The sequence below is a fragment of the Natator depressus genome, chromosome 1 (genome assembly GCF_965152275.1).
Source record: "Natator depressus isolate rNatDep1 chromosome 1, rNatDep2.hap1, whole genome shotgun sequence".
In the NCBI taxonomy this organism is placed as follows: domain Eukaryota; kingdom Metazoa; phylum Chordata; order Testudines; family Cheloniidae; genus Natator; species Natator depressus.
The window spans coordinates 255,380,989-255,408,405 of NC_134234.1; the positions used below are offsets into that span (position 1 = coordinate 255,380,989).

Sequence of the window (27,417 nt, forward strand, 5' to 3'; positions counted from 1 at the left end):
TTAGGTGCTAAAATAAGTGGCCATATTTTCAAGAGCTGCTGGGTGGTAAGCACTTTTGAAAATGTGGCCCTTAATATGTAAACTATCAAAGACAAAACTTGCCCAGTGTAGATGCAGCTAGGTTGACAGAAGAATTATTCCGTTGACGTCGCTACCGCCACTCATGGATAAGTGGTTTTTGGTAACTTTCCTAAAATAACATCCCATGCAGAACTGTCTAGATAATATCTATTACTTATACTTACAATTCCATGTTTCTGCAACAGGTCAATATCCTGAAACAAGGATTCCTAAATGAGGCAGGAGGAAAGATAGAATCTTGGTCATTTTTTTTCACCACCTTTGTTACCTTTACTGACAATTTAACATGTGTCAGTTTTAAATCCTTAGACCTGGATTGCTTTTCATAATAGTACATGTCCTACTACCTACCAATATAGGCACAACAAAGAAAGAAGCGAAAGGGTTTCAGCATTTCCTCTTGTCCTCATACTGCGTAACCATCCGGAGAAACACAGCCACCAATCATGCTGAGAAACTCTACTAATGAAGCCATATAATGATACTCTTCCCTCTGACCCTCTACTATAGTGTTTCTCAACCTTCTCAAGTTGGAGACCCCTTATTCAAAGTCAATTTTTTGTGATCTCTTTTACTCTAAGAGTAAAACATGTATTGATGATAACAATAAGCCTACATAATTTATTTGGGTGTATGTGTTTTGAGACGTTGACAAAGAACAATTGATCTTGAAGGATAAGGGTGTGCAGGGAGCAGGGAAGCAAGATTTTCTTTGCTTTAGATTGTAATCAAATGTACCACCCTGCAACATATTTTTTCACAATCCATAAATACCTCGTCATCCTGGTACCCTACTTCTTCTTGCACTACTTGATCCTCCATGGCTTTCATTGTGAAAGAGCAGGCAATAAGGCGTCAGTCAGTACTAAAAAAGGCAAACAAACACACCATCAGGGTGGAAATACATAAAGTAATTATAAAGTACTCTTAATAGGGGTTCAATGGCATAGTGGGATATCGATCCGCCATCACTTAAGAATCCAAATTCAGATTCTAAGCTTGGTCCTTCACTGCACGTGCCAGCAGGGGATGGATGTGTGGCAAAGGTGCTTAGCTCCCCAATAAAGGAGGGAGAATCTTGTTTTGCTCTCAGAAGACCCACTCTGCCCAAATTGGCTTAGGCAAGGTTTCCCTTTCTGGGAGGGAGGACTGATGTGACAAAGAGCCTTCCTGACTAGAGGAAATGGAAATAAAGGAAGAAAAAATTGGTGTAATTTCACAGGAGTTCTTTGGAAGTAAAAATAAAATGGAATGACTTATCTTACTTTCTAATGAAAAATATTCAAATAAGTTGTTTCTGAAACCTCCATATGGCACCACAATGTATTTCTTTCCTCAGGACAAATGGATGGAATCCCTGCCAGTTTAGTCATCTGTATCAATTTTCTTTTAATATATTAATAACAAGAGGTGAAGTATTTCCTGAAGTAACATTAACAAGCTCCTTGCCCTCAGATACTGACAGAAGAAAAATTAATATAAAAGGTAAAGGGCATGTTACAGTCCTCTCTCTGTACTTTTTAAAAATAAATCCTCCCTTCCCTGTCCTGAAATGCATATAATCCTGCATTCCTTGCATTCAAAAGGGCAAGGGGACTGCTCCCCTTTGGGCAAATGGCAACTCAAAATTGGCAGAGTAGGCAGAGCCAAGGCTGTACCTTCCTACTGGCCAGCAACGGATGTAGGAAAAACTATGCCACGCCCTGTTAAGAGGTGTAGCAGTGTAGACACTCCCCTGTTCTCTGGGGAGCCTTCCACTGCTCCTACTGTGGTAATGTGTCTCTGCCCCACAGCCAAGTTGGAGTTGCATCTAAAAACTTATATAGACCAACTCCAAAAATCAGGCACAAATGCACCCAGAGGATGAATTTATCTTGAAGTATATTTTTTGTCTTTACATGTGTGTGACATGCATTATTGTGAGTCTGGTGCACTGAGATAAGGAGGATTCCAAGCACACAGGACAACATGGAACAGGGCGTGGAGACGGGAGATAAAGGGTTGAGACAGAACATGGGGCTGTGCGTGGGGTTGGAGGAGCCTTGAGAAGGAAAAAGCGTGAATCCTTCCCTATTACTCCAACCTTAACCAGAGTTACTGCCCCGCTATGTTTATTTCTATACCTCCCAAGATACGTGTTAAAGAAATAAAGGGGCAAATTCTACTTGTCTTCTCAGGGTATGCCTACACATTACAGCAGCTGTGCCCCTACAGTGCTGAAATGTAGCTGCTTCCTACACGGATGGAATGGGTTTCTCCACTGCTGTACTTAATCCACCTCTCCCAGAGGCTGTAGCTGGGTTGAAAGAACAGCGGGGGTTAGGTCGACCTAACTACAGCATGACCCTGGGCTTGGTTACACTTGCAGATGTGGAGCACTAGGAGTTAAACCAGCCTTCGGAGACCGCAGCAGCAAAAACGCTGCCATGTGTTTACACTGTCAGCTCCAAGTGCACTGGCGTGGCCACATTAGCAGCTCTTGCAACGCCACAAAGAGCAATGCATGGGGGTAGCACTTTTACCTGCAGCTGATTTCAAAACAATGAGAAGAGTGGCCACTTGACTTCAGGGGATTATGGGACGTTTCTGGAAGCTGATCAGAGCGCAGTAATGCAACACCTCGTCCACACGGGGGGGGGGGTGTAGCAAGCTTTATGCTGCTCGTGGAGATGGATTACCGGGAGCGCTCCAGCTGCAGAGTCCAGGCGCTCTACGTGCCTTGCCAGGTTGGACACCTCAGGAGTTAGGGTGCCCGGGGCTGTTTTAATGCGCTCTAACTTGCAAGCGTAGCCAAGCCCTCTGGCGACACAGCGCCCAGCCCCCTAGCTAGGCCGCTCTAATGTTCAGTTAGCCCGGGACTCAGCCGAGCAGAGGCCACAGTAGCGCTACTGCTCCGTGCGGGGCAGAGAGGCTCTGGCCAGGCGCAGCGAGAGACGGCTGGAAGCGACGCCCACTGACCTGGCCGCTCTCAGCCCCCCAGCAGCCGGCGGGACCCATCCCCCGCTCACCCCAAGCGCAGCCCCCGCCGCCTGAGAGCGCCTGCCCCGCCCCGCCCGTTATTCGCCGTTCGTGGCAGAGGAGCCAGGGAGAAGCTCGAGTCGCCTCCCCTTTCCCGCCTCAAAACTCCCACTAACAAGGGCTGGCACTGAACCGAAGAGGAGGTGGCGGTTACCCGAGCGCGCGCGTGCGCTCGCACCCGGACTCGGAGCCATCTTGCACAGGCGCACTGGTAGGTATCCGACGCCCTCAGCCGTCTGCGGCGGTAGAACGTGACCGCACCGCCTCGATGGAAGAGGTTAGGACTCTACCACTGGGGATCAGGGAACCGGTAGAACGTTATTCTGTATAAGGGCATACGTTAAAGTACATCCTCTCCCCAGGGCTCTACTCGTTAATGGAACGATCCATATTTAGCGCCCCTGGGAGAGTTTCGAGATATGAGCCGGTATCAGATGTCAGACCCCCCCCTTCTCCAGCCCGGAATGGTAGTGTCGGGCTCGCGAACGGTCACGCGGAGCGGGACTGGGGGGAAGACTCTGAAGCTAGGCAGTACCATGGAAGGGAGGGCGAGTCAGCGACGTTCTCTCCGTACCTCAGCGTGGCGCGGCCCCGCCCGTGCGAAGCCGGGGGGGTGTGTGACGCTGCGCCCCCTAGTGGCGTCAGGAGGCGCTCGGGGCCCGGGCGGGGCTGCAAATCCCTCCTGGGCTGAGGCTCTGCGCTGCAGCCGCTGGCCGCCCGGAGGCGCTCTAGGGGCCTCCCGGCTCCGAGCTGCTCCAGGGGCTGACGGGGAACGTGGGCAGCCCGAGGGCTCCGTTCAGTCCTGACAGGGGAGGAGGCGCTGTCCCAGTGCCCCCTGCACCGTGGGGCCTGTGTGTACTGCTGCTGCCCGGTGCCGTGCCTGGGCCGGGTCATTTCTCCCCTGCTGGCCCGCCCGCCGCAGGGGCACCCGAGTGTAACAGCCCCGGTCTGGCCTACAGCGGCGGCGGGGGTGACACAACCAGCCCTGCCATGTCCTAGTCACTTCCCAAGAAGATGTGCTTTTGGGGAGTGTGGTGGCGTAGCCCTGTTGGTCCCAGGGTGTGTGAGAGACAAGGTGGGTGAGGTAATAGCTTGCGTTGGATCAACTTCTGAGGGTGAAAGAGGAGACCAGCTTTCCCGCTCGCTCCTCTTGAAACCTTCAGTTCTGGTGTTGATCCAAAGCCCGTCTTCTCTTTCAGCAAGAGAAGTTGGTCCAGGAAAAGCTATTACCTCACTCACTGTGTCCCTCTTTTAAGGAAACTCATTGCTATCAGGACAGTGGGCCACTTCTGCACCCTTCCTCCTAACCAGCTGCTTTCCCAGATTCTCAAATGGGAATTATCTTGGTCGATGTTTTCATACAGGAACTTTTGACAAGCCTGCTCGCTGCTCTTTCGCTGGTGGAAGGACCAGACATCTTGCATTGGCACATATATTTATATTAAAAATTGCATAAAGCCCTAATAGTTATATGTAACATACATAGTACATTTAAATTGCTTTTTGTCTTCAAAGCATTTTAATAATTCATCTTCAGCTGCCTGAGGCTTGCAGTTTGCGGGGGCAACACCACCTCCCCCCAAACCACAGCCATGTTTAGACCTGGTTTTCAAAGGTGCCTTGCACATGCAGCTCCAAATAAGGGTCATGGTAGTTCCAAATTAGCTGGCAAAAAATTGACATGCAAAATTATAGACCTCTTCTGACTATGTTGATGTAAGTAACTTGTTTAAGGTCACAAAAGGCAGAGTCTGAGGAAGTCACATGCATAATCCATCAACTCATCCTGCCTCTTCATACTGTCAAAGCAGTTACAAAAATTGTATTCTTACTTGCCTGGATCAGTGAACAGAAATTACTTGTTCAAGTTCAGTTTCAATACTGCAGTTAATACTAGTTCGCTATAATTCCATAAAATATATCCTTACTGCTACAGGTGTGATAAATGAAAGGGGGAGTGGGGGATAGCTGGAGCTGCAGCTAACAAGAGATGTCAAGAGTAACAAGAAGGGTTTCTTCAGGTATGTTGGCAACAAGAAGAAAGCCAAGGAAAGTGTGGGCCCCTTACTGAATGAGGGAGGCAACCTAGTGACAGAGGATGTGGAAAAAGCTAATGTGCTCAATGCTTTTTTTGCCTCTGTCTTCACTAACAAGGACAGCTCCCAGACTGCTGCGCTGGGCATCACAACATGGGGAGTAGATGGCCAGCCCTCTGTGGAGAAAGACGTGGTTAGGGACTATTTAGAAAAGCTGGACGTGCACAAGTCCATGGGGCTGGACGAGTTGCATCCGAGAGTGCTAAAGGAATTGGCGGATGTGATTGCAGAGCCATTGGCCATTATCTTTCAAAACTCGTGGCGAACGGGGGAAGTCCCGGATGACTGGAAAAAGGCTAATGTAGTGCCAATCTTTAAAAAAGGGAAGGAGGAGGATCCTGGGAACTACAGGCCAGTCAGCCTCACCTCAGTCCCCGGAAAAATCATGGAGCAAGTCCTCAAGGAATCAATCCTGAAGCACTTACACGAGAGGAAAGTGATCAGGAACAGTCAGCATGGATTCACCAAGGGAAGGTCATGCCTGACTAATCTAATCGCCTTCTATGATGAGATTACTGATTCTGTGGATGAAGGGAAAGCAGTGGATGTATTGTTTCTTGACTTTAGCAAAGCTTTTGACACGGTCTCCCACAGTATTCTTGTCAGCAAGTTAAAGAAGTATGGGCTGGATGAATGCACTATAAGGTGGGTAGAAAGTTGGCTAGATTGTCGGGCTCAACGGGTAGTGATCAATGGCTCCATGTCTAGTTGGCAGCCGGTGTCAAGTGGAGTGCCCCAGGGGTCGGTCCTGGGGCCGGTTTTGTTCAATATCTTCATAAATGATCTGGAGGATGGTGTGGATTGCACTCTCAGCAAATTTGCGGATGATACTAAACTGGGAGGAGTGGTAGATACGCTGGAGGGCAGGGATAGGGTACAGAGGGACCTAGACAAATTGGAGGATTGGGCCAAAAGAAACCTGATAAGGTTCAATAAGGATAAGTGCAGGGTCCTGCACTTAGGACGGAAGAACCCAATGCATAGCTACAGACTAGGGACCGAATGGCTAGGCAGCAGTTCTGCGGAAAAGGACCTAGGGGTTACAGTGGACGAGAAGCTGGATATGAGTCAGCAGTGTGCCCTTGTTGCCAAGAAGGCCAATGGCATTTTGGGATGTATAAGTAGGGGCATAGCGAGCAGATCGAGGGACATGATCATTCCCCTCTATTCGACATTGGTGAGGCCTCATCTGGAGTACTGTGTCCAGTTTTGGGCCCCACACTACAAGAAGGATGTGGATAAATTGGAGAGAGTCCAGCGAAGGGCAACAAAAATGATTAGGGGTCTGGAACACATGACTTATGAGGAGAGGCTGAGGGAACTGGGATTGTTTAGTATGCAGAAGAGAAGAATGAGGGGGGATTTGATAGCTACTTTCAACTACCTGAGAGGTGGTTCCAGAGAGGATGGTTCTAGACTATACTCAGTGGTAGAAGAGGACAGGACAAGGAGTAATGGTCTCAAGTTGCAGTGGGGGAGGTTTAGGTTGGATATTAGGAAAAACTTTTTCACTAGGAGGGTGGTGAAACACTGGAATGCGTTACCTAGGGAGGTGGTAGAATCTCCTTCCTTGGAAGTTTTTAAGGTCAGGCTTGACAAAGCCCTGGCTGGGATGATTTGACTGGGGATTGGTCCTGCCTTGAGCAGGGGGTTGGACTAGATGACCTCCTGAGGTCACTTCCAACCCTGATATTCTATGATTCTATGATAGCTCCCTTTTATGAACACCCAGCCAGCCAGTTAGCTACACAATCCCTGTTAGTAGCTGTTCTCTGCTTGCTTTACCTGTAAAGGGTTAAAAAAAGCCAATAGGTAAAAGGAAGGGAGCAGGCACCAGACCAAAGGAGCCAATGGGAGGCCTAGAACTTTTTAAAATTGGAGGAAAAAAACTTTCCCTTTGTCTGTCTGTCTGTCGTTCCCCAGAGAGAGGGGACAAAGCAGGGCCAGAGCTGGGACTATGCTGTAAAAAGCTTTGAGCCAAGTATGAAAAATCATCAATCATACCTAGAAACTACTTACTGAAAACCCCATATATGTAAGTAGATCAGGAAATGTCTAGGAAGATGCGATAAGGTTTATTTCTTTGTGGCTTGTGGACTCCTCTGTGCTAACCCCCAAATGCTTTTGTTTTGCTGTAACCATTAAGCTGGACCTCAAGAAAACCATTCTTGATGCTTGATTATTATATTTCCTCTTTTTAAATCTAGCAATAGCGTAAGTTCCAGATGTTTTCTTTCTTTTTGTTTTAAATAAAGTTTACCCTTTTTAAGGACAGGTTTGGGTTTTTGTGTCCTAAGAGGTTTGTGCATATGTTGTTTAATTAGTTGGTGGCAATAGCTGATCTCCTTTGTTTTCTTTCTCAGCTCTTCCACGGAGGGCTTGAGGGTACCCCACAGGGAAGAATTCCCAAGTGTGCCTTCCTGGATTCAAAGGGTTTTTTTTGCATTTGGGTGGTAGCAGCATCTACCCTTCCAAGGTCAGAGAGAAGCTGTAATCTTGGGAGTTTAAGAGTGGCCAGTATTAATTTTTAGAATCCTTATGGGCCCCCACCTTCTGCACTTGAAGAGCCAGAGTAGGGAATCATCCTTGACAACAGGAAAGGAATGTCTGTATATCAAAGCTGTTGGCTTTAGTTGTGGTGAGATTTTTGAAACCATCTGAGTGGAAAGAGCACATATCCCAATGACTTTCAAAATACCACTCTCAGTCCCCCAGGGTGTAGGAGTGTATGTAGGCATTTCTAATATTTGCCATGTGAGAAAATGAAACATGGAAAGGCAAACTGTGATCATCTTCCTCAGTGGGAGTGTCTGGGTGCTCAGCACTTTTGAAAATCAAGCCACGTATTTAGGTACCTGAATGTGGGTTTAGGAGCTTAAGGCTTTTGCTACACAGAGCTCTTGTTGAATAAGCTATTCCCCATATGGACACTTCCAAAATAAAAATGACGTTATTCTGAAATTACTACTTTACTCACATAGCTCACTTTTATTCTGGAATAGTGTGTCCATGTGGGGGAATTATTCTGGAATAGCTAAATTATACCAGTAAAACTGGTATTTTCCTGTGTAGACAAGGCCTAGCTTTAGCCTCCTATTTTAAAAAAACTTGGCCTGTTTTTCCTGTTTATAGACAGGCTCTTCCAGGAAGCAGATGAGTGGACCAAGCTGGAAAGGCTACCACTCAGCCCAAAGTGCTGCTAAGATGATAATGCTGATACATAGAACTTAAACTTCACATCTTCAAAGTGCTATACAATCCTTAACTAAGCTTCACACCACCCATGTGTGGCATATAAAATATTCCTATTTTATACCATGGAAAACTGCGATACAGGGCTGGATTCATTGCAGGTTTCACCAGCACAGTGAGCCTCCCGCAACTTTCCTCCTGTCTGGGAGGGTCTGCAGCTGGCCAGCACAGCTCCACTACTACATATTGTTGGCAAGGGGATGCACTGAGGCTGAACTACACTGCCTTTCAGCTTGGGACCAAGTCAATTCAGATAAAAACAACTCAAATTTTTGCCAAAGAACCAAACTATGAAAACTATTAAACATATTCAAGTGACTTTTTATCCTCATATATTACTTCCATTCTTGCAATCTTGTGAGATTTTTCCAGCCCAGTTTTACAGATCAGTGAGGTCAAACTTTTAAGCTCAGAGCACTTCTGTGAACTGAATCTTCATATTTTTTCAGGTTTGTCTGTTCCTAATTGGTGGAGAAAGCTTTGGGGTGGGCTGCCCAAAATATACTGTTAAGATGCATATGAAGATCTGAATGGACATTTATGTTGAGGGAGTCATGAATTCTGGTTTGCTCAGGGTGCTGTTTCTGGATGAAGACACTTCTTTGACAGTCTTGAACTCTTGTCAGAACTGTAGAGTACATCCAGGTGAGGAGTCAGTAATTGGTTCAGCTTCTCTCCTTTCTCTGACAGCAATTGTTTCTCTTTTCTGTGGAGTGGGGAAGCGAGAGAGCGAGAAAAGCAATATAAACTGTTCAAAGGTATTTTCAAGTAGTAAGAAAAATCTTTTCTAACCTTAAATCACCTAGAGCAATCAAACAAAGTTTAGGAGAGGATTTCTTCACCACTTTGGAACTGACATTAGCTAACCCTTGTATCCCCAAATCCATAAACATTGAAAGCTCTGCATTCCACAACCCCTCCAAACTCACTCTCTTAATCACCCTGTTAACCTCACCAAAATTCGTGATCACCCTTCCAAAACAAACTATATTCTCAAACTCCTTTGGATGAACATTAGCTCACAGATTCCACCTAAAGCAACGTCAGAAAAACACCACACTGCATCTCTGTACGCCCCTGGAATAACTAGCTGCACAAAGCCATCCCCATATTTCCTCATGCCCCAAAACTCCTCTAGAATCAATGTTAGCTAACAGGTTTCGCCTGTAGCAGACAAGGAAATCATCAGTTGGGTTCAGATCATCACAGAATATGCTAGAATGAAACTACACTCATTTTTGTACCTGAGGAATTCTTGCTTCTCCTTCCACTGGTGCTGGTCAAAATCCTTCATTTCTCTGCAGTGTCTCTGGTGCACTGTTTTGAAGGCATCATCCAGATGGCGAATATTATTAAAACCTTGTTGGATCACATCTGCATAGGTTGGAGTGGACTCCGTAGTTTGAAATGTAAAAGAAAAAAATATTGTCTGCTTTGTTTTTTCTTTGCTAAATGACATATGAGAGGAACAATAGGGGATGCATAAGTTAGGACTGAGAAGAATTGGTAGAGCTGTAGCAGGTAGGGGATGGGGGCTCAGGACTGGAATAGCACAGGACGTTTAAGGTCAGGATTGGGGCGTACTGGCAGAGCTTTATGTCAGAGAGGTTAGGATTAGAATAGCAGGGATCTTCATTGTTAGGATCAAAGGAGCAAGGGTGGTAAAGGCTGAGCCTCCTTCCTGGCATTGCTCCCTTAAGTTTTATAAGCACACAAACTCCCCAAGCAAGAAAAACTTGCATTTTAACCCCAATCTAATTTATTCCATGCCTTTTTCAATTAGACAGCATTTTATCTCCCATTTTTATTCAGGTGCTCCCTCCCATACTTGTTTTCTTAACCTTTCTGTTCTGTTACTGAGAGCCTGTCAGCCTGACTCTGTTCAATGCAAAGCAGTCCCCTTGAAGGTTACCACCAGTATGGTTATACATTGGCTCCACACTATCTGGCCTATCTATAAATGTGTTCTTATATCACCTCTTTTTCAATCTGGTCTCTGGCAGTCTGAAGCCATAATCAACTTCAGGTTTGGTCCTGCAACTGAACAAAGTTCTGCAGCCACACAGACTAAGCCAGCAATCCACCGACCGGGGAAGGAGAGTAAGCAAACTCTGACCTTTCTCTGTTTTCCTCGCTGAAGCGTATAAGAGGGCATTAGAAACGTGATAAAGGGGCTAGGACTGGTTTATGAAGAGAGATTAAAATAACTAAATATGTATAACTTGGCTAAGCAATGTCTAAGGGTATAAGAAAGGGATGTCACTCATTTACAATAATATGAAGGGTACAAACATAAAGAGGGAGACAATTGTGTTAGGTGGCCAGAAGATAGAACTAGAAGTAGTTGGATGAAAATGAGTGGTGATTAATTCAGGCTGGCTTTCAGGAAACACAAAGTATGAGGTTTGTTAGCTTGTGGAATAGTTTCTCAATGGAAGGAGGAAAAGCCCTAAAGCTTGAGATATTTACTATTGAACCCAGAAAAAATTCAATAATATGCTGTAAGGAATAATTCTGCACTCGTGGGGAATGGATAGAACGTAACCTAACAAGATTTTTCCATCTCTGATTTCTCTGAGTTGATCATAAGGATATGGTATAGGCTTGCAGATCTCCCTCCTGTGAATCAAGATGTCTTGTCCAGACTGTGGTTCAACATTATAGCTCCGGAGGAAGTGCTGAATTAGTGGGCTGTGTCCATTGATGTTAAAGAGATGCCAAGTGAAATCAGGGCCCTGACAAGCTGGGTGTGACTGGAGAGGGGAAGAAACAAAGTCCAAAGAATAAGGCATGTAATATCCCTAATGATTTATATTCTGAGTGAAAGATAAAATAATCCCCAAATATATAGCCATTGGAAATGCAGTGAAACCTATCCATATAGGCACCTGACTACACTGAGGTAGGAGATCACCCTGAAGCCGCCACCTCCTCCAGTATAGGGACTCGGCAGTGAGGCTGCATCTGACCGTGACACAGTGCAAGGGCTGGGCCTGCCCCAGAAACACCCTGGGGCCCTGCCCCTCTGTACCAGGTGCACCAGGCGTGGTTGGGCAGGTTTAGCCCAGCAGGATCCAAGTGTGGAGGGGCTTATTGTGGGAGGATCCAGGTGTGGGGTGAGAGGTTTCTGTGTGGGGCAATCTGGGTGTGGGCAGCTCAGTGGGAGATCTGGATGCACAGGGGCTCATTGGGGGTTCCGGGTGCAGGGCAATGGGACTCTGGAAGGGATCCATGTGAAGGTGGTTGGGGTTCGGGGGGGGGCGGGTCTGGGAGTGGGGCTTGATGGGGTGGGGATCCAGGTGCAGCTGGTTGGGGATCAGTGGGTTGGGGGTCTGGATGTGGGGGGCTCATCAGGGGGGTCCAGGTGTAGAAGGGTAGGGCTTCTCAGGGTGAGGAGTCGATGGGCCTGCTTAATGGGGGAGCCCCAGCTGCTGCTGAGGGGAAACTGCATGGCAGGCTCCCACTTCCCCCCACAGTTCCCCATTCCCTTTTCTTCTCCATCCCCCTCCCCTCACTCCCACATTCACCTCCCCCTGCCCTATACCACCCCCTTCCTTCTCCACTGTCTCTTCCCCTCACCCCCTCCCTCATTTTTCCCACCCCCTATGACATTATTGACATGAACTGTGACCGTATAGATCATTGTTGCAACCAAGCTCGTATAGTTGCACCAAATCTTGTACAAAAAAGGTCAAGTAAGGTGTCTATGAAAAGGTTGTAATTTGCTGGTTATGATTATACTGTCTGTATGTGTGTATCATTTTTGTATGTGAAGTTATGAATATGGGCTATGTACTTGTATTAAATATTATGGGCACTACTGGGAGGTGGTTCTAATTGAACACTTCACTATATAAGTACATTCTGATTCCCAGCCATCACAGTGCTACTGCAGCAATGGCAAACTGGCTGTGAAGGGTTGCTGTGTTAGGAATGGAAGAACTGTGAATCCAACCATCTGTAGTTAGATTGGGTGTGAGAAAGATTAAAAGCATCAAAGGGAAAGTGGTAAGGGAAGCTGGTTGTGGGAGAAAAATCCACAACCACTGACTTCAGTATTATCTTGACCTGAACAAGAAAATGAAAATAAACCCAGAGTGCTATAGTAGAGAAGTTGTGCTCTCAAATAATTCAAATGTGTTGGGAATTTATTTAAACTCTGTAATAGTACATGCTCCCAGGGGAGGGAGTTGAAGGAGGGAATAAGGGTTTCCCATACAGTCTTCTGTGGCAGAAGACTGAGGACTTTAATGAGGGACTTACACAGGCTGTAGAGGGAGGGTATGTGGATGTGCACTGGGAAAGCAAGTATTTGTCTGTATTAGCTAGGGCAAATCCACCACGACAACCATAGAATCATAGAAATATAGGGCTGCACGTGACCTCAAGAAGTCATCAAGCCCAGCCCTCTACACTGAGGCAGGACCAAGTAAACCTAGACTAGTGCTAAAGGTGTTTGTCCAGCCTGTTCTTAAAAATCTCCAGTGATGGAGATTGTAACCTCCCTTTGAAACCTGTTCCAGAGCTTAACTATCCTTCTAGTTAGAAAGCTTTTCCTAATATCAAAACTAAATCTCCCTTGCTGCAGATTAAGCCTATTACTTCATGTTCTTCCTTCAGTGGACATGGGGAACAAATGGTCACCGGCCTTTTTGTAACAGCCCTTGACATATTGGAAGACCGTTATCGGGTCCCTCCTCAGTCTCCTTTTCTCAAGACTAAACATGCCAAGTAATTTTTTTTAACCTTTCCCCCAGGTCAGGTTTTCTAAACCTGTTATGATTTTTGTTGCTCTCCTCTGAACTCTGTCCAACTCTCCACATCTTTCCTAAAGCATGGTGCCCAGAAATGGACACAGTACTCCTGTTGAGGCCTCACTAATGCTGAGTAGCGTGAGACTATTAACTCTCGTGTCTTATATACAACACTCCTGTTAATACACCTGGGAATATTAGCCTTTTTTGCAACTGCATCAGATTGCTGACTCATATTCAATTTGTGATCCACTATGATCCCCAAATCCTTTTCAGCAATACTGCCGCCTAGCCGATTAATCCCCATTTTATGGATGGGATTTTGATTTTTCCTTCCTAAGTGTAGTACTTGTTTTTATTGAATTTCACCTTGTTGATTTCAGACCAGTTCTCCAATTTGTCAAGGACATTTTGAATTGTAATCCTGTCCTCCAAAATGCTTGCAACTTCACCCATCTTGGTGTCATCTGCAAATTTTATAAGCATACTCTTCACTTCATTATCCAAGTCATTCATGAAAATATTAAATAGTACCAGATCCAGGACTGACCTGTGTGACCCCACTAGATGCATCCTCCCATTTTCCACTGAATGCATCCGATGAAGTGAGCTGTAGCTCACAAAAGCTTATGCTCAAATAAATTGGTTAGTCTCTAAGGTGCCACTAGTACTCCTTTTCTTTTTGCGAATACAGACTAACACGGCTGCTACTCTGAATCCTCCCACTTTGACAGTGAACCATTGATAACTACTCTTTGAGTAAAATCTTTCAACCAGTTGCGCACCCACCTTGCAGTAATTTCATCAGGATCGTATTTCCCTAGTTTGCTTATGAGACTGTCAAATGGAACTGTGTCAAAAGCTGTACTAAAATCAAGTACGTGGGGCAGCTGGTGAGGATTCCTTTCTGGAGTTCCGAGGATATTTTGGTATTAACAGCATGGGACAGGCACCAGTAGATGTGTGCCATACCAGAGGAGAGGAAACGCTTACTCAGTCTGTCACAACTTCTCCCATCCCGTCTCGACGCACAGCATTACCTCTCTATGGAGTGGGGCGATCTTTAGCCGCCTTGTTTCAAATGTGTGTTGGGGCTGCTTCCAAGCACTTTTCAGGTCATCCTTTTCAGGCTGCAGATCATGTGGCATGGTATGAGGGTTGATGCCTGGGGAAAGAAAGAAACATCAGCTGTAAGATATCTCCTCACCATTCAGTTGTTATCATACTTCTCTTAAATCAATATAGTAGAGGAATAAAGATGTGACTGATTCAGTAGAAGTAGTAGGAGGCAGTGATACACACATGCACACCATAAATCCATCCCAAAAGAAGCAATGGCACTAATTCAACTACAGAAAGAAAGCTCACACACATACAAGCAGCTCTGATATATTCTGATCAGTAGAAATCAGTGGGGTGAACAAACCCACTCCTACTTGTCATATAGGGAACACACACCTGTTACATTGCAAGGGGAGCATGAAACAGCTAGTCCTTAGAAAGTCTGAATAAATCAAAGAAGGTTTCATCTTTCTTCCCAATCCTTTACCTTTCAAGGACATAGATGCATGTACAACTTCCTTGGAGCCGAGGTCCAGGCTTGTTTGATCAGGTTGGTGCTTGTTGACAGTTTGGCCCAAAGACATGCGTTTCTGGGACCAAGAAAGAAGGAAAGGAAGGAAAAAAGTTTAATGGACTCATACATCATGTTGATAGGATTAGTGCTTTAATAGTCTCTATCCCCCTGAAAAATGTTGTTTGCCCCCCCCACTGATACATAACTGCCTTTGAGGAGAAATACTGTCTCTATCAGCAACGCTACATAGTAGAGTCATACGAAAGGAAATAAAAAATAACCTCTTAAATTGAAACTACAGGAGAAATTTTAGGTTGGTAGAATGTAACTATGTGGGTTGGTAGATAGCTAAGACAGCTGCTGAATTCTCTGTGTAATGAAAAGTGACTGATGGGAACACTTCCTAAAATGCTCCAGCCTTCTGAAGCCATCTGGCTCTGGCTGCAGAATGTCTGGAAATGGCTTCCTTCAAAGGCTGTCAGTTCAAGTTTGCTCAAGAGCAACAAACTAGCATTCTTTCCCAGCTTCCATCCTGCTGGCCTGGAGATCTACAGCATACATCTAGAGGTGACTGGGTTTTGTAACTTAGTGAAACTCTAGAAATCCCTTCACCTCATAGCTCCTCCATGAATCATGATATCCCTTTGCCACCCTCCAGCAACAGAGCAGTATGGGTGAGGGAAATACTTTTTCTCCAGAGGCAAGACCTAGGCTGGGCTGCGACCAATAGGTCCTGCTTGGGCTAGACAAATTCAGACTGACAATAAGGCATAAATTTTTAACAGTGAGAGTAATTAACCACTGGAACAATTTACCAAGAGCCGTGGCGGATTCTCCATCACTGGCCATTTTTAAATCAAGGTTGGACATTTTTCTTAAAAGATCTGCTCTCGGAATTATTTGGGGGAAGTTCTGTGGCCTGTGTTACACAAGAGGTCAGACTAGATCTGTGAATATGCAACCCACTTGGATAAAATGGATATCATGATGTACACAAAGCTTCTTCCAGTTCACACATTGATCCAAAGAACAATAAAGGTGATCTGGGGACTGGAAGGACGGCTTTACTTATATTAAAAGAACAAAATACAATCGGCTATATTCAGCTTGATCTAGGGAGATGGAGGGGGTTTGATATAACTGTCTGCAAACATTTGAAAGCAGACACTCTCAATAAAAAATTATAGAGATGACCCAGCCCCCATGTACATGTTTTATAGAAGGGAATAAAAGCCTTTGTTGGGGGTGGGGGAGGAAGGGAAGTGTATTCTTCCCTAAGGAAATGTTTGGTTAGTATATCCCATATGGTGGATTTCAAAGACAAAAATCTGTTTTTCTCCTAATTGTGCTTATTTTTCTAACACCATTTACTAAGGAACAGGCAGACCTCAATACTGATCATCCATTCCCTCCTCCCTCTCTCCCCAACACACATCCTTTACAATACAGTAAAGGTCAGCTGGAACCTAATTTACTCCCACTGTACATGAGCAAAATATGCTGCTCCAATCATGTCACTCCCCACTTTGAAGCTCTTCACAATCACTGACTTCTATATCAAGTTCAGTTTTCTCAACCTTTCATTCAAGAGTTCTGCAAAATTCAGCCCCTGCCCACATCTCACTTAATACCGGCCTCCCACTGCCTGTGCTCTTTCCATGCCATGCTTCTCAATACCTCTTTTGTACTTTTTTCTCCACTCTTATCTTCATCTTCTATGAAATATCCGCATCCCTGAGAGATATAGTTAAACTGATGTAACCCCCAGTGTAGACAGTGCTAGGTCAAATTAAGAATTATTCTGTCAACCTAGCTACCGCTTCTTGGGCAGATGGATTAACTACAGTGACAGGAGAACCCCTCCCACCAGTGTAAGCAGTGTCAATGCTGCAGCACTACAGCGGCACAGCTGCTGCTGTGCCACTGTAGCATTTCAAGTGTAGACAAGACCTTATACACAGAACACCTTCCCTGCTTCTTGTGCACCAAATGACCACCTTTTCCTCCCTCCTAAAACACTGCTATTCTGCAAAGCTCATCCATGTTAATATGCGCAGGAAATCAGTGTTAACCTTAGGCTGGAAATTAGAAGGTTTCTAACTCTCAGAGGACTGAGGATATGGAACAGCCTCCCGATAACAAGCGTGGGTGCAAAAAACCTAACTAATTTTAAAATGGAGCTTGGCAAGTTTATGAATGGGATTATATGACAGGAGTGCCACAATAACAGAAGACTGGACTCGATGACCCAGGATGTCTCTTCCAGTCCTATGTCCTATATTCCTTAATCTATCAAAGAAAGAAATGTATTTATAAGCAACAAAAAGATACCTACTCTGATATCTAATCTAAGATAACTGTTTTATCTATAGCATTTCTAAGATACTGGTCACCTTTTATCTAAGTACAGACATTACTGCTTTTACATCAGTCCATCATCTGGTCACTTGGCCCAAGATTTTCAAAAACAGGAGCCTTACCTTAGACTCAAAAATAAGGAGCGAGAGTTTCAAAATCGGAGCACTTAACAGTTCCCATTAATACCAAAGGACATGCTAGGTGTGCAGCGCTTTTGAAATCTGACGATTTATTTAGGTACTTAAATATGGATTTAGGAGACTAGCTATAGGCTCTTAATTTTGAAAATCTTGATCCTTGTGTTTTATGAACTTGATCTTGCACTTTCTTTGCATGTAGAATTCTCATATGTTCTAACTTAGAAGATAAGGCCTTGTACAAAACAGAGGAAGACAGAGCATGTTGACACACCATAAAATCCATAAATAATAAGTTACTGTTGCTAGCTGGTTAAACTTGGAACACAAGCAATGTGCTAGATTATTAGTGAATTAACAAATAAATAGTGAGAAGTGATTGTACGTTTATCCATAAAAATAATTCACGCTGCTTCATCTCCCTTTTTGTGTAACAAAATTAAATCTGCAGACACACTGACTTCGGTCTCTTTCTACTTTTGAGTCGAGTACAACCATATCACTTGGGTCAGTGCATACCATTGTGGCTATTTAAAACATTTTAAAAACACTTTTAAGCACCAAGAAAAGTTATTTGCTGCAATGCAAAAACAATATCTATCTTATCATTTAACCAGACACTCAAATTCACAGTTATAGATGGAGTGCTCACATTTCACTTGCACTACATCTTTTCATTGAAGAGCTCCCTTGCTGTTTCAATATGAGTTTCTAATCATGGTACACTTTCACCTGTAACACAGTAGAACCTCAATTTTATGAACACTAGTCTTATGAACAATCAGTTATATGAACCATTTTTTCTGACAGGAAAAGAAATCATTTAAACAAAAGTGATGTCAGTAAAGAATAAGTTAACATCCCTTCGTGTTCCAATTCCTTCAGTGCACTGGAAATTGCTTTGCAGTAGTTTGAAGAAGAGGAAAGGAATGTGGTACACCATACTGCAACTTATTCACCATACCTAATGTAATTTTGAGATATTCAATTTTATGAACTCCTCAATCCCCAAGTATTTCGTAAAATAGGAATTCTACTGTATTCAGATTTTGTGAATCTTGGTAATATTCAAGCACTTGAAACAGGCGTCTAAACCAAACATGCCTGTCTGTCCCCCCTGCCTCTCTGACTTCTTTGTTTCTTGGGAAGATTCTTCCTTGGCTCAGGGAATAAGACTATGGGTAATGATTATCAAGGGCTAAGGCTAGCTAGTAAAGGATTCCCTCTGAGTGTAAATCCAAAGATAGCAGAGGAATTGTACAAAGTGTTTACAGAAAACATAACTCAGAGTAATGGGACGAAGATGAGCAAAGATAAAAAAATAGATGGCTGTTAGGAAACCTTTCCAAATGGTGAGGGGAAAGTCCCTTCTCCCAATTCATTTAACAGCCAATTGGACAAAAGAACAGGGAACAAATCTGCACTAGCAGGAGAAAGGGGAAAGATGAAGAGATGTGAAATGGATCATTTCAGTCTCAAATGTCTCTGTTTCTATGACATCCTCCCTTGCCTTGTTGCATGTCTTCATGAACAAGATGCTCTTTACCTTGTATGGTTGAATGGATGGCTGAGGAGTCTTTTCTGGGTTGCCAGAAGCCTTTGAGGAAGCAAAGGGGACAGAGGATTCTGGGAAAAAACAGTGATACATATTGCTCATCATTTTAAAATCTGTCACCTAGGACCAAGTCCCGCTCGAGAGAACACTCTCTACAAAACTCTGTTTACTTGCGACTCAATGCAGTCACTGAATGAGACCTTGGTTCTGTCCCTGTATTTACAGTCTGTATTTGTTAAGGTCCTTTGTGTTCCTTATCGAATGATGAATATTTTCCTCCATCCCTATTAAATGCACCACCCTTGTTGCAATCACACATGTCATGACCTTGGATGGGATCCCCTTTGGGATCTGTCAAAACCACTTCTAAGCTGGCCAGAGTGGGTACTGATGAGTAACATAATGTGCTCCCTGCTTCCCTCCAGCACTTGCATCCTTCGCTGACCCAGAGAGGAATGAGAACCTAGGACAGGGAACAAAGCCAGGTCTCCCCCACAGCAGTGCAGAGTATTACTCCTATAGAACCAAGCCTGGTCCCTGCAGCTCTCCCGTTGCCTGATGAAATAGAGAATAAGAGACAAACAGAGAATTGAATGCAAATCTGCATGCTGGCAAAGAGCACTTATCCCTGCTTAGGACAGGTCATCGCCAATCATTCAAAAATTCTTTAGCCAGGATGCTCTGTTTGCAAATGAGTATTTATCAGTTCTCTCTGACAAAAGGATCATTCAGATACAATATATCAGCATGAAGCCAGGCATCTGACTCATGCTATGCCATTTTTCTAGCTCCACAGCACAGCTGTTTGTTGGTCCTGCAAAGACAAGGCATCTTGTATGGAACAGTGGATGCCTGGTTTGGACACCAAGCCCCTATTTAGCTCAGCAGAAACATGGGGTGAAGCTATCGTCAGTGCTCTTACCTGTCCTCTGCTTTCCCTTTGTTGACAGCAAGTCTTCCCTCCTAAATCTCTCTGGTTCCAGGTGGGAGTAGTCCCAGCTACTGTAGCTCCCTGGGACAGGCAGTGTCCCTAAGGGGGAGGGTAAATGAGAAATAGTGAGAGAGACTGGAAATGAAGAAGAGAGAAATAGCAAAAGAAGTAGTAACAGAAAGAGAGAATACAGTTTGGCACTTTTCATCTTCAGAGTTGCAACTAACATTAACTAAACCTCACAATGCCCCAGAAGATGTTCTATCATCCACGTTATATGGATGGAGATGCCAAGGCAGAAAACTGGTAATTGACGAAGACATCAGAGGAAATCTGCCCCGGGACTGGGCATAGAATTCAGGAGTTGCTTGCTCCCAATCCTATGTTCATACTATGATTAAGACTAATATTAAAATTATTATTTCACTTGAGAGGAGAATATAAGAGACAATCAAAGTAACAGAAAGAGAGAGTGATAACGAAGGTGAGAATGAGACAGAGAGCAGAATGAAGAGACATATAGAAGTGGGATAAACTGAGGAAGGAGGGGGTGGTAAGAGCAAAGTGAAAACCCAGTTTGCAGGGAGTATTCATTGCTTCAGAGGCAGAAAATGTCCGCTGGCTTTTATCTCCTGTCTATCAAAGAGGGATGAACTCCAGGAAGAAAACATCCCACCCAGAACGCCTGACTCCCAGGAATTGATTTTATGTTTGCTGCAGGCCACCAAGGTGAGCAAGATGATGGACGAAGGATGACCAGGAATTTCTCCCAGAGATCAGGATATTGTGTGCCAGGGTCCCATATTTAGAGCTGGGTGAAATCTTTTAGATTAACAGTTTATTTACCAAAAAATGAAGTTTTGGTCAACCTGAAACTATTCATGAATTTGACTCAGTTTTGACAGAGAAAAACTTTTTCCAGGCCAGCAACTAGGAGATATGGATTCAAATCCCTCCTCTGAATCAGGCAGAGAAAAGATATGAATCCACATCTCATACCTCCCAAGAAGGGCTTTAATTACCAGGTTATAGAGTTTTTGTCACCAGGGCCACACAGAGATTTTGGGGGATCCAGGGCAAAATCCAAAACCACACTCTTCCAAAACAATTACCACTAAGGGGAAGCCCCGGCGGGAGAGCGGGGAGGTCTGAAGAGCGAGCTCACCCCACAGTGACGGCTCCTGTCCCAATGGGCTGGGCACAGCTCCCAACTCTGGGCATGGTGACATGGCGCACAGGATCACAGTACCATTCTGCCTGACCACTTTTCCCTCATGATAGAGGGGCTGCCAGACCAAACCTGAGTGGCACTGTGACCCCACAGACCAGGCTACAACCCAACTCAGTTTAAGAGCCCTCAAATGGGGGCCTGGAGCAAATTGTCATCCCCCATACCCTCCAGGCAGCCCTGTCCTCATTCACTCTCTCTTTGGCCCAGTGAATATTTAAGTATTTATAGAAAGTGAAACTGCTTCCACAGGAGACTGAGAGCAACACAATTTAAACCAGCCTGGTGGTTACAATGCTTACCTGGGAGAGGGGAAATCTGAGTTCAAGTCCCTGCTCCAGAGTGGGGATTCAAACCTCGGTCTCCCATATTCCAGGCAAACACCCTAATCACTGGGCTAAAAATTTTGGACATGGACACACAGTTTGCTAGTCTGACAAAGACTTTTCACATTTGCTGACAACATCTGAACATTTTCAGAACTGAACAGAGCATTTTTTCTGATTCTTTTGGTCTGCTCTCTGAACCAAAAAGTCAATTATTCACTCAGTTCTATCCTTATGTTCCTCTCTATTCTTTTTGTTCCTTAGTACCACAGGATGGAAGGGGGGCTAGAGACATTTTTATTAAGGCCAGGGAAGGAAGGCAGTTTGAAAGGCTGGAAAGTATTCTCCTCCATTTGGCTGAATATGACCTGCACATATTGCCTTTTAAGCGGGAAGAAAAGACCCTCTCACCTGCCATCCACTCTGACAGCACATTGCAGAGCTGGGACTTGAACTCATGTGTATTGAACCAGGATCTTGGAAAGCTGGAGCAGAAGCAGGTGTACAAAGTTTGGCTCAGCAATGAAGGGAAAACCTAAGGGTAAAGCAAAGAAAAATCAGAACTCCATCAATCTAGACAGGTTAGATGAGAGATGGGGACAGACTGTTCCTTCTTAGAGCTTAAAAGGAGCTGTATTCCTTCCTCCTATATACAGGGACTATCCAAAATTCCAGTCCACACAGATTCAGTCATAAAGGAATATCCTCCATTTTAATATAAACAATCATTTAGCCAGCATTGTAATTTTGTTTCTTGTGCCATTTCTCCTGTTTTTTTACATTAGAAACATCAAGAATGTTAAGTCTGGTTTGTTGGAAGACTTCTTAGTGTATGTGGACCTCTCGTACCTTAACTGAGGGGATGAGGGGGATGCTGAATCCTAAACAAAGCCATCCTGTCTCCCAAGTATTTGTTCAACACCAGCATTACACAGGTGTTCAGACACACAAACCAAAACCTAAGTTTCAAACAGTTTGAATAAAAATCTCTTCCCTTCAAAGTTGCTCAGCTTTCAGTCCCTTGTGATGTCACTAGTTTTCCAGTCATTATAGAGTCTTCTAGGGGGAGAAAGGAATTTCTAAATCTAAGAAACAAGCAAAAAAATGTTTGCATAGTTGGAAGCAAAGGAGGAGACAAACCCCCCTTTTTTTTTAAAATTTGGTCATGTTTACCAAAAGGAAGCAAGAGGCCACAGAATCAGATAGGCCTTCAGTGTGGAAATACAAGATCCCTGGAATAAGGATAAAAAACTGAAGTGAGAGGAAGAAAGAGAGCCAGATAACAAAGTCAAGGGAAAATGAAGAAAGGAAGCCGTGGCAGTAAATAAATAACTCAAGTAGAGAGGGCAGAAAGAATTGGATGGAGTGCATCTCAATGGAGGCAAAGGAGCAGGATGGGGGAGAAGTAAACCTATTCCCTCAAAAACAAAAACCACCACGGCACTAACATGTCATTTGCTGCCATCACATACTTCACTCTGCTTGTGTGTTCTACCCCTTCCCCCGTCCTGAGACTGTCTTGTCTGTTTATATTATAAATTCTTCAGGTCAGGTACCATCTATTAGTCTATGTTTGTACAGCACCTCATACAATGGGGCCCCATTCTTGGTTGTCCCTTAGGCACTACTGTAATAAATATGATTAATAAATAATTAATAATAATTAATAATAAAGTGTGAGAAGTAGATACCAATGCTTCAACTTACTGAGTGGGGAGAATTGGAGAAGAAAAGGCAATCACAGATGCTGAGTCAGATGGAGAATTAGTTTTCAATGAGACAAGGAGATGGAAGGAGTCCGAAATAAAAAGGTTGGGGATCAGGGTTCGTTTCTTGGAGATGAACCAGAAATTACAGAAGAAACAGAAGGGAACAAGGAATTCAGAGGATGAGTAAGGATGAAGGAGAAGAGCCTGTGGGATGGGGATGAAGGCATGAGGATGAACAAGAGGAGGGTATGAAGAGTGGACCTTGATGGGGAGAGACAGAGCAGCTCCTCAGATCTCATTATCCCTACCCATGATTTTAGGTTATTAAAAGATATTCACAAGACAAGAGCATGAACCATATTGGCCATCATGGAGCATTCCAAACTGTGGCGATATCAGACAAGATAGTCTGATATTCAACAAGAGTTAAAGGCCAATTGATCACTGCACATTCCAAGCCCTGGAAGAATTAATTAGTAAATGCCCCTGCAGCATTCTAAAAATATAAAGTGCTACATATGGGGTAACTGTTGTTAGTGTCAGATTATCCCTGTGGCCAGAGATAAAGGGGCGGATAGTGGTGGATATTCCCAGGTCATTTCACTGCTTAAGTGTAAACTCTATTGCTTTTTCTAAACCTTTTTACACTCACTTTAATAAGAGCATTCTGGTAGTGGAACTTGTGACAGTCAAACAGGAGGGCGGCATAATTCTTTGCAATGCGATCAAACAGCCGTCCCTGAATCTCTCTATTTGGCTACCAAGAAAGAAAGAAAGGAATGAATCATCAGAGAGGCATTCCCCTCCCCATCAAACCACAGCAACATGGAGATCCTCAAGCCTGTCTGAAGGTTTATGTTCTACTATGACATGAGCAGAGTGGATTGATTTAAATCACCAATTTTAATAATGATTTAAATCAGCAAGCAGGAAACGTTGATTTAAATAAGCTATTTTAATCTTGTTATCTATTTGTACTCGTTAGCTATTTTCCTAAATAAAGTTTGAGTCTCAGTGGTTGGTAACCATTAAAACATGTTGATTTGTAACTAAATAGAGCCTTTACACTAAATTTGGTAATCTGACCTCCTTTATAAAGCATTTTGAGATCTACTGATAAAAGCACTATATAAGAGCTAAGTATTATTTTAATTATTTTATTTTGCTAACCAGGATGATACACTATACAGGAACTCTTCACTTAAAGTCGTCCCGGTTAACATTGTTTCGTTGCTGATCAGTTAGGGAACATGCTCTTTTGAAGTTGTGCAATGCTCCCTTCAAACATGGTTTGGCAGCCCCCTGCTTTGTCCACTGCTTGCAGGAAGAGCAGCCCCTTGGAGCTAGCTGCTAGGGGCTTGGAACTAGGGTGGACCAGCAGCCCCCATAGCAGCTCCCCTAAGTTCCCTGTGCAGCAGCTGCCCAGCAGGCTATCAATTCAGCAATTCAGCTGTCCCTCTGCCACTGCCATGTGCTGCTCCTGCCCTCTCCCTTGCAGCTGCTCCCTGAGCCTCTTGGGGAGGGGGTAGGGTGGGGTGTGGCTAATGTCAGGATGTCTCCCTCCCCCCTGCTCCTGCACCCCGCTTACCCCATCTTCCATAGAGCGGAGGCAGCAGCCAAGGTGGGTCTCAATTTGCTGATCTAATTAACAAGGCAGTGTACTTAAGACAGGGATCAGCATACTTAAAGAGGAAATGCACATCTCTCTCTCTCACACACACACACACAGGGTGTGTGTCTCTGTCTGCTATGCTATCTCCCCTCCCTTCATTCCTTCTGCCTTGTAGAGCGTGAGGCTACATTAATAACAATGAGTTAACCCTTGAGGGCTTGTTCATCATTTTGCAGTAAGGCATTCCCTGGGAAATATCCCACCCTCTGACTTCACCACCTCAACCAAGCTTCACAATCATCATTGCTGTGTACCAGTATTAAATTGTTTGTTTAAAACTTATACTGTGTGTGTGTATATATATAATATAATAAATATAATATAGTCTTTTGTCTGGTGAAAAAAATTTCCCTGGAACCTAACCCCCCCATTTACATTAATTCTTATGGGGAAATTGGATTAGCTTAACATCGTTTCGCTTAAAGTCGCATTTTTCAGGAACATAACTACAACGTTAAGTGAGGAGTTCCTGTATTTATGGACATTTATTTAAGCAATTATATAGCTTAACATACATTTAGTTTAAAATGGCAAATGATGCATTTCGTATTTACACCTGATGATTAATTTTTTGCTCATGATTTGTGTCAAGGAACATTTGGATGGAAATTGGAATTCAATTAAAAATGCACAAAACATAATTTAAAATTTTTTATTAGTTAAATAAAACTATGTTTAATGTCCTGGATACATAGGGGAAAAGCATAAATTTATCAAAACATATTTTGCATTTAAAACTAGCTGATTTATTAAAATATTATCTGTAGTTATGAATTTTGAACTGATTGTTTCTGGTCATCAACTTCCAATCAGTTTCTCAACTTTGAATGAGCTAATCATTGAACTGAACTTGTTGAATAAAATGAAATGAAGAAGAGGCAGTCAAAAGCTGGTTTAGAACTTCAACTTTGGTTCTAGGTGTTTAGCCAGTTCAATGGTTGGACTTTCTTTAAAACTTCAGCAGCAAAGATGTACTGCTTGAATATTACTTTTTAAATTTAATAGATTACAGTAAGTGTAGGTGTTAATGTAGAGTGTAATAAAGGATAGTTACCTTTTCCGTAACTGGTGTTCTTTGAGAAGTGTTGCTCATGTCCATTCCATATTAGGTGTGTGTGCTCGCCACATGCACCGGTGCTGGAAGTTTTTCCCTTAGCAGCATCCGTAGGGGACTGGCTCTGGTGCCCTCTGGAGGCTCCCCTACCCTCCCCACATGGCACTGCCGGCTCTCCCCACCTTCAGTTCCTTCTTGCCGGAAACTCCAACAATGGGGAAGGAGGGCAGGTTGTGGAATGGACGTGAGCAGCACATCTCGAAGAACACCCGTTACAGAAAAGGTAACTCTTTTCTTCTTCGAGTGCTTGCTCATGACTACAAAGCAGTACCCCTGGAGGTTGGTAGGAGTTCACGGACGTGTAGATTGCAACACAGCTCTGCCAAACCCAGCATCGTCCCTGACCTGCTGAGTGATGGCATAATGAGCGGTAAACATGTGAACAGAGGACCACATTGCAGCTCTACAGATGTCCTGGATAGGGATATGCGCCAGGAAGGCTGCCGAAGACGCCTGAGCTCTGACAATCGGCGGTGACAGAACCCCTGCTAGGTTATAACAGTTCCTTATGCATGAGGTGATCCTATTGGAAATCCTCTGCGAGTATACCGGATGACCCTTCATCCCATCCACTGTAGTGATGAAGAGCTGAGTTGATTTACGGAAAGGCTTGGTACGTTCTAAGTAAAAAGCCAAGGCCCTTCGGACATTCAGCAAGTGAAGATGCCTCTCTTCGCTGGTCTTGTGCGGTTTGGGACAGAACACTGGGAGGAAGATGTCCTGGTTCATATGGAAGGTAGACACCACCTTTGGTAGGAAGGCTGGATGGGGCCGCAGCTGAACCTTGTCTTTGCAGAAGACCATGTATGGCGGTTCTGAGGTCAAGTCTTTAATTTCAGAGACTTGACTCGATGACGTCACCACCACCAGGAACGCAACCTTCCATGACAGGTGGGAAAGGGAGAAGGAACCCAGCAGCTCAAAGGGCGGGCTGGTGGGCCTAGAGAGGACTAAATTAAGATCCCACTGCGAGACAGGAGTCCGTACCTGAGGAAAGAGTCTCTCGAGCCCTCTCAAGAATCTGTCCACCATGTCATGGGAAAATACCGTCTATCCTTGGATCGGCAGGTGAAAAGCAGAGATGGCCGCGAGATGCACTCAACACGGCTGCTACTCTGAAACCTGTCTAATGGAAGTGTGTGCCAGGCCCTGGTTCCTCAAATGAAGCAGGTAGTCCAGGACAGCCTGTATGGAAGAATGCGAAGGAGAGATGCCACACTCGGACGCCCAGCAGGAAAACCTCATCCACTTGGCCAGGTAAGTCAGTCAAGTTGAGGGCTTCCTACTTCCCAGGAGGACCTGCTGGACCTCCTCCAAACAGGTCCGCTCTTCCGGGTTCAGGCACTGAACATCCACACCGAGAGGTGGAGGGATGCAAGGTTGGGGTGTAAGAGCTGACTGTGGTCCTGTGACAGCAGGTCTGGTCTGTTGGGTAGGGGCCAGGTAGGGGCCGCTGATAGGTTAATGTATGTGCCAAACCAGTGCGATCGTGATAACCTGCACCATGTCTCTCTTGATCTTTGCCAGACCTTGGCGAGGAGTTGGATCGGAGGGAATGTGTACATCAGACCCTCTGACCATGGCAGGAGGAAGGCATCATAGAGGGAGTC

The 27,417-nt window shown here is 44.4% G+C and overlaps 2 protein-coding genes across 6 annotated transcripts in view; both read right to left on the bottom strand.

Moving 5' to 3' along the window:
• DMC1 (DNA meiotic recombinase 1) overlaps positions 1–3,370 on the bottom strand; it is a 33,246-nt gene extending 29,876 nt beyond the window's left edge. The window contains exons 1-3 of the mRNA XM_074941575.1: positions 3,254–3,370; positions 856–946; positions 246–290 (exon numbers count right to left, since the gene is read on the bottom strand). Coding sequence (XP_074797676.1) covers positions 246–290; positions 856–912 — 102 coding nt within the window. The 5' untranslated portion in view covers positions 913–946; positions 3,254–3,370. The remainder of the gene's footprint in view (positions 1–245; positions 291–855; positions 947–3,253) is intronic.
• Positions 3,371–8,799: 5,429 nt separating this feature from the next.
• The window catches only part of FAM227A (family with sequence similarity 227 member A), a 43,700-nt gene continuing 25,082 nt past the window's right edge, over positions 8,800–27,417 (bottom strand). For 4 of the 5 annotated variants that reach the window (XM_074941573.1, XM_074941570.1, XM_074941571.1 and 1 more), the window contains 9 exons: positions 23,674–23,778; positions 21,724–21,847; positions 19,750–19,857; positions 18,819–18,898; positions 14,751–14,853; positions 14,242–14,366; positions 11,043–11,200; positions 9,692–9,847; positions 8,800–9,153 (listed from right to left, as the gene is read on the bottom strand). In XM_074941573.1, the coding sequence (XP_074797674.1) occupies positions 9,018–9,153; positions 9,692–9,847; positions 11,043–11,200; positions 14,242–14,366; positions 14,751–14,853; positions 18,819–18,898; positions 19,750–19,857; positions 21,724–21,847; positions 23,674–23,778 (1,095 nt within the window). In that variant the 3' untranslated portion in view covers positions 8,800–9,017. The remainder of the gene's footprint in view (positions 9,154–9,691; positions 9,848–11,042; positions 11,201–14,241; positions 14,367–14,750; positions 14,854–18,818; positions 18,899–19,749; positions 19,858–21,723; positions 21,848–23,673; positions 23,779–27,417) is intronic. The other variant, XM_074941572.1, reaches the window with a different exon arrangement.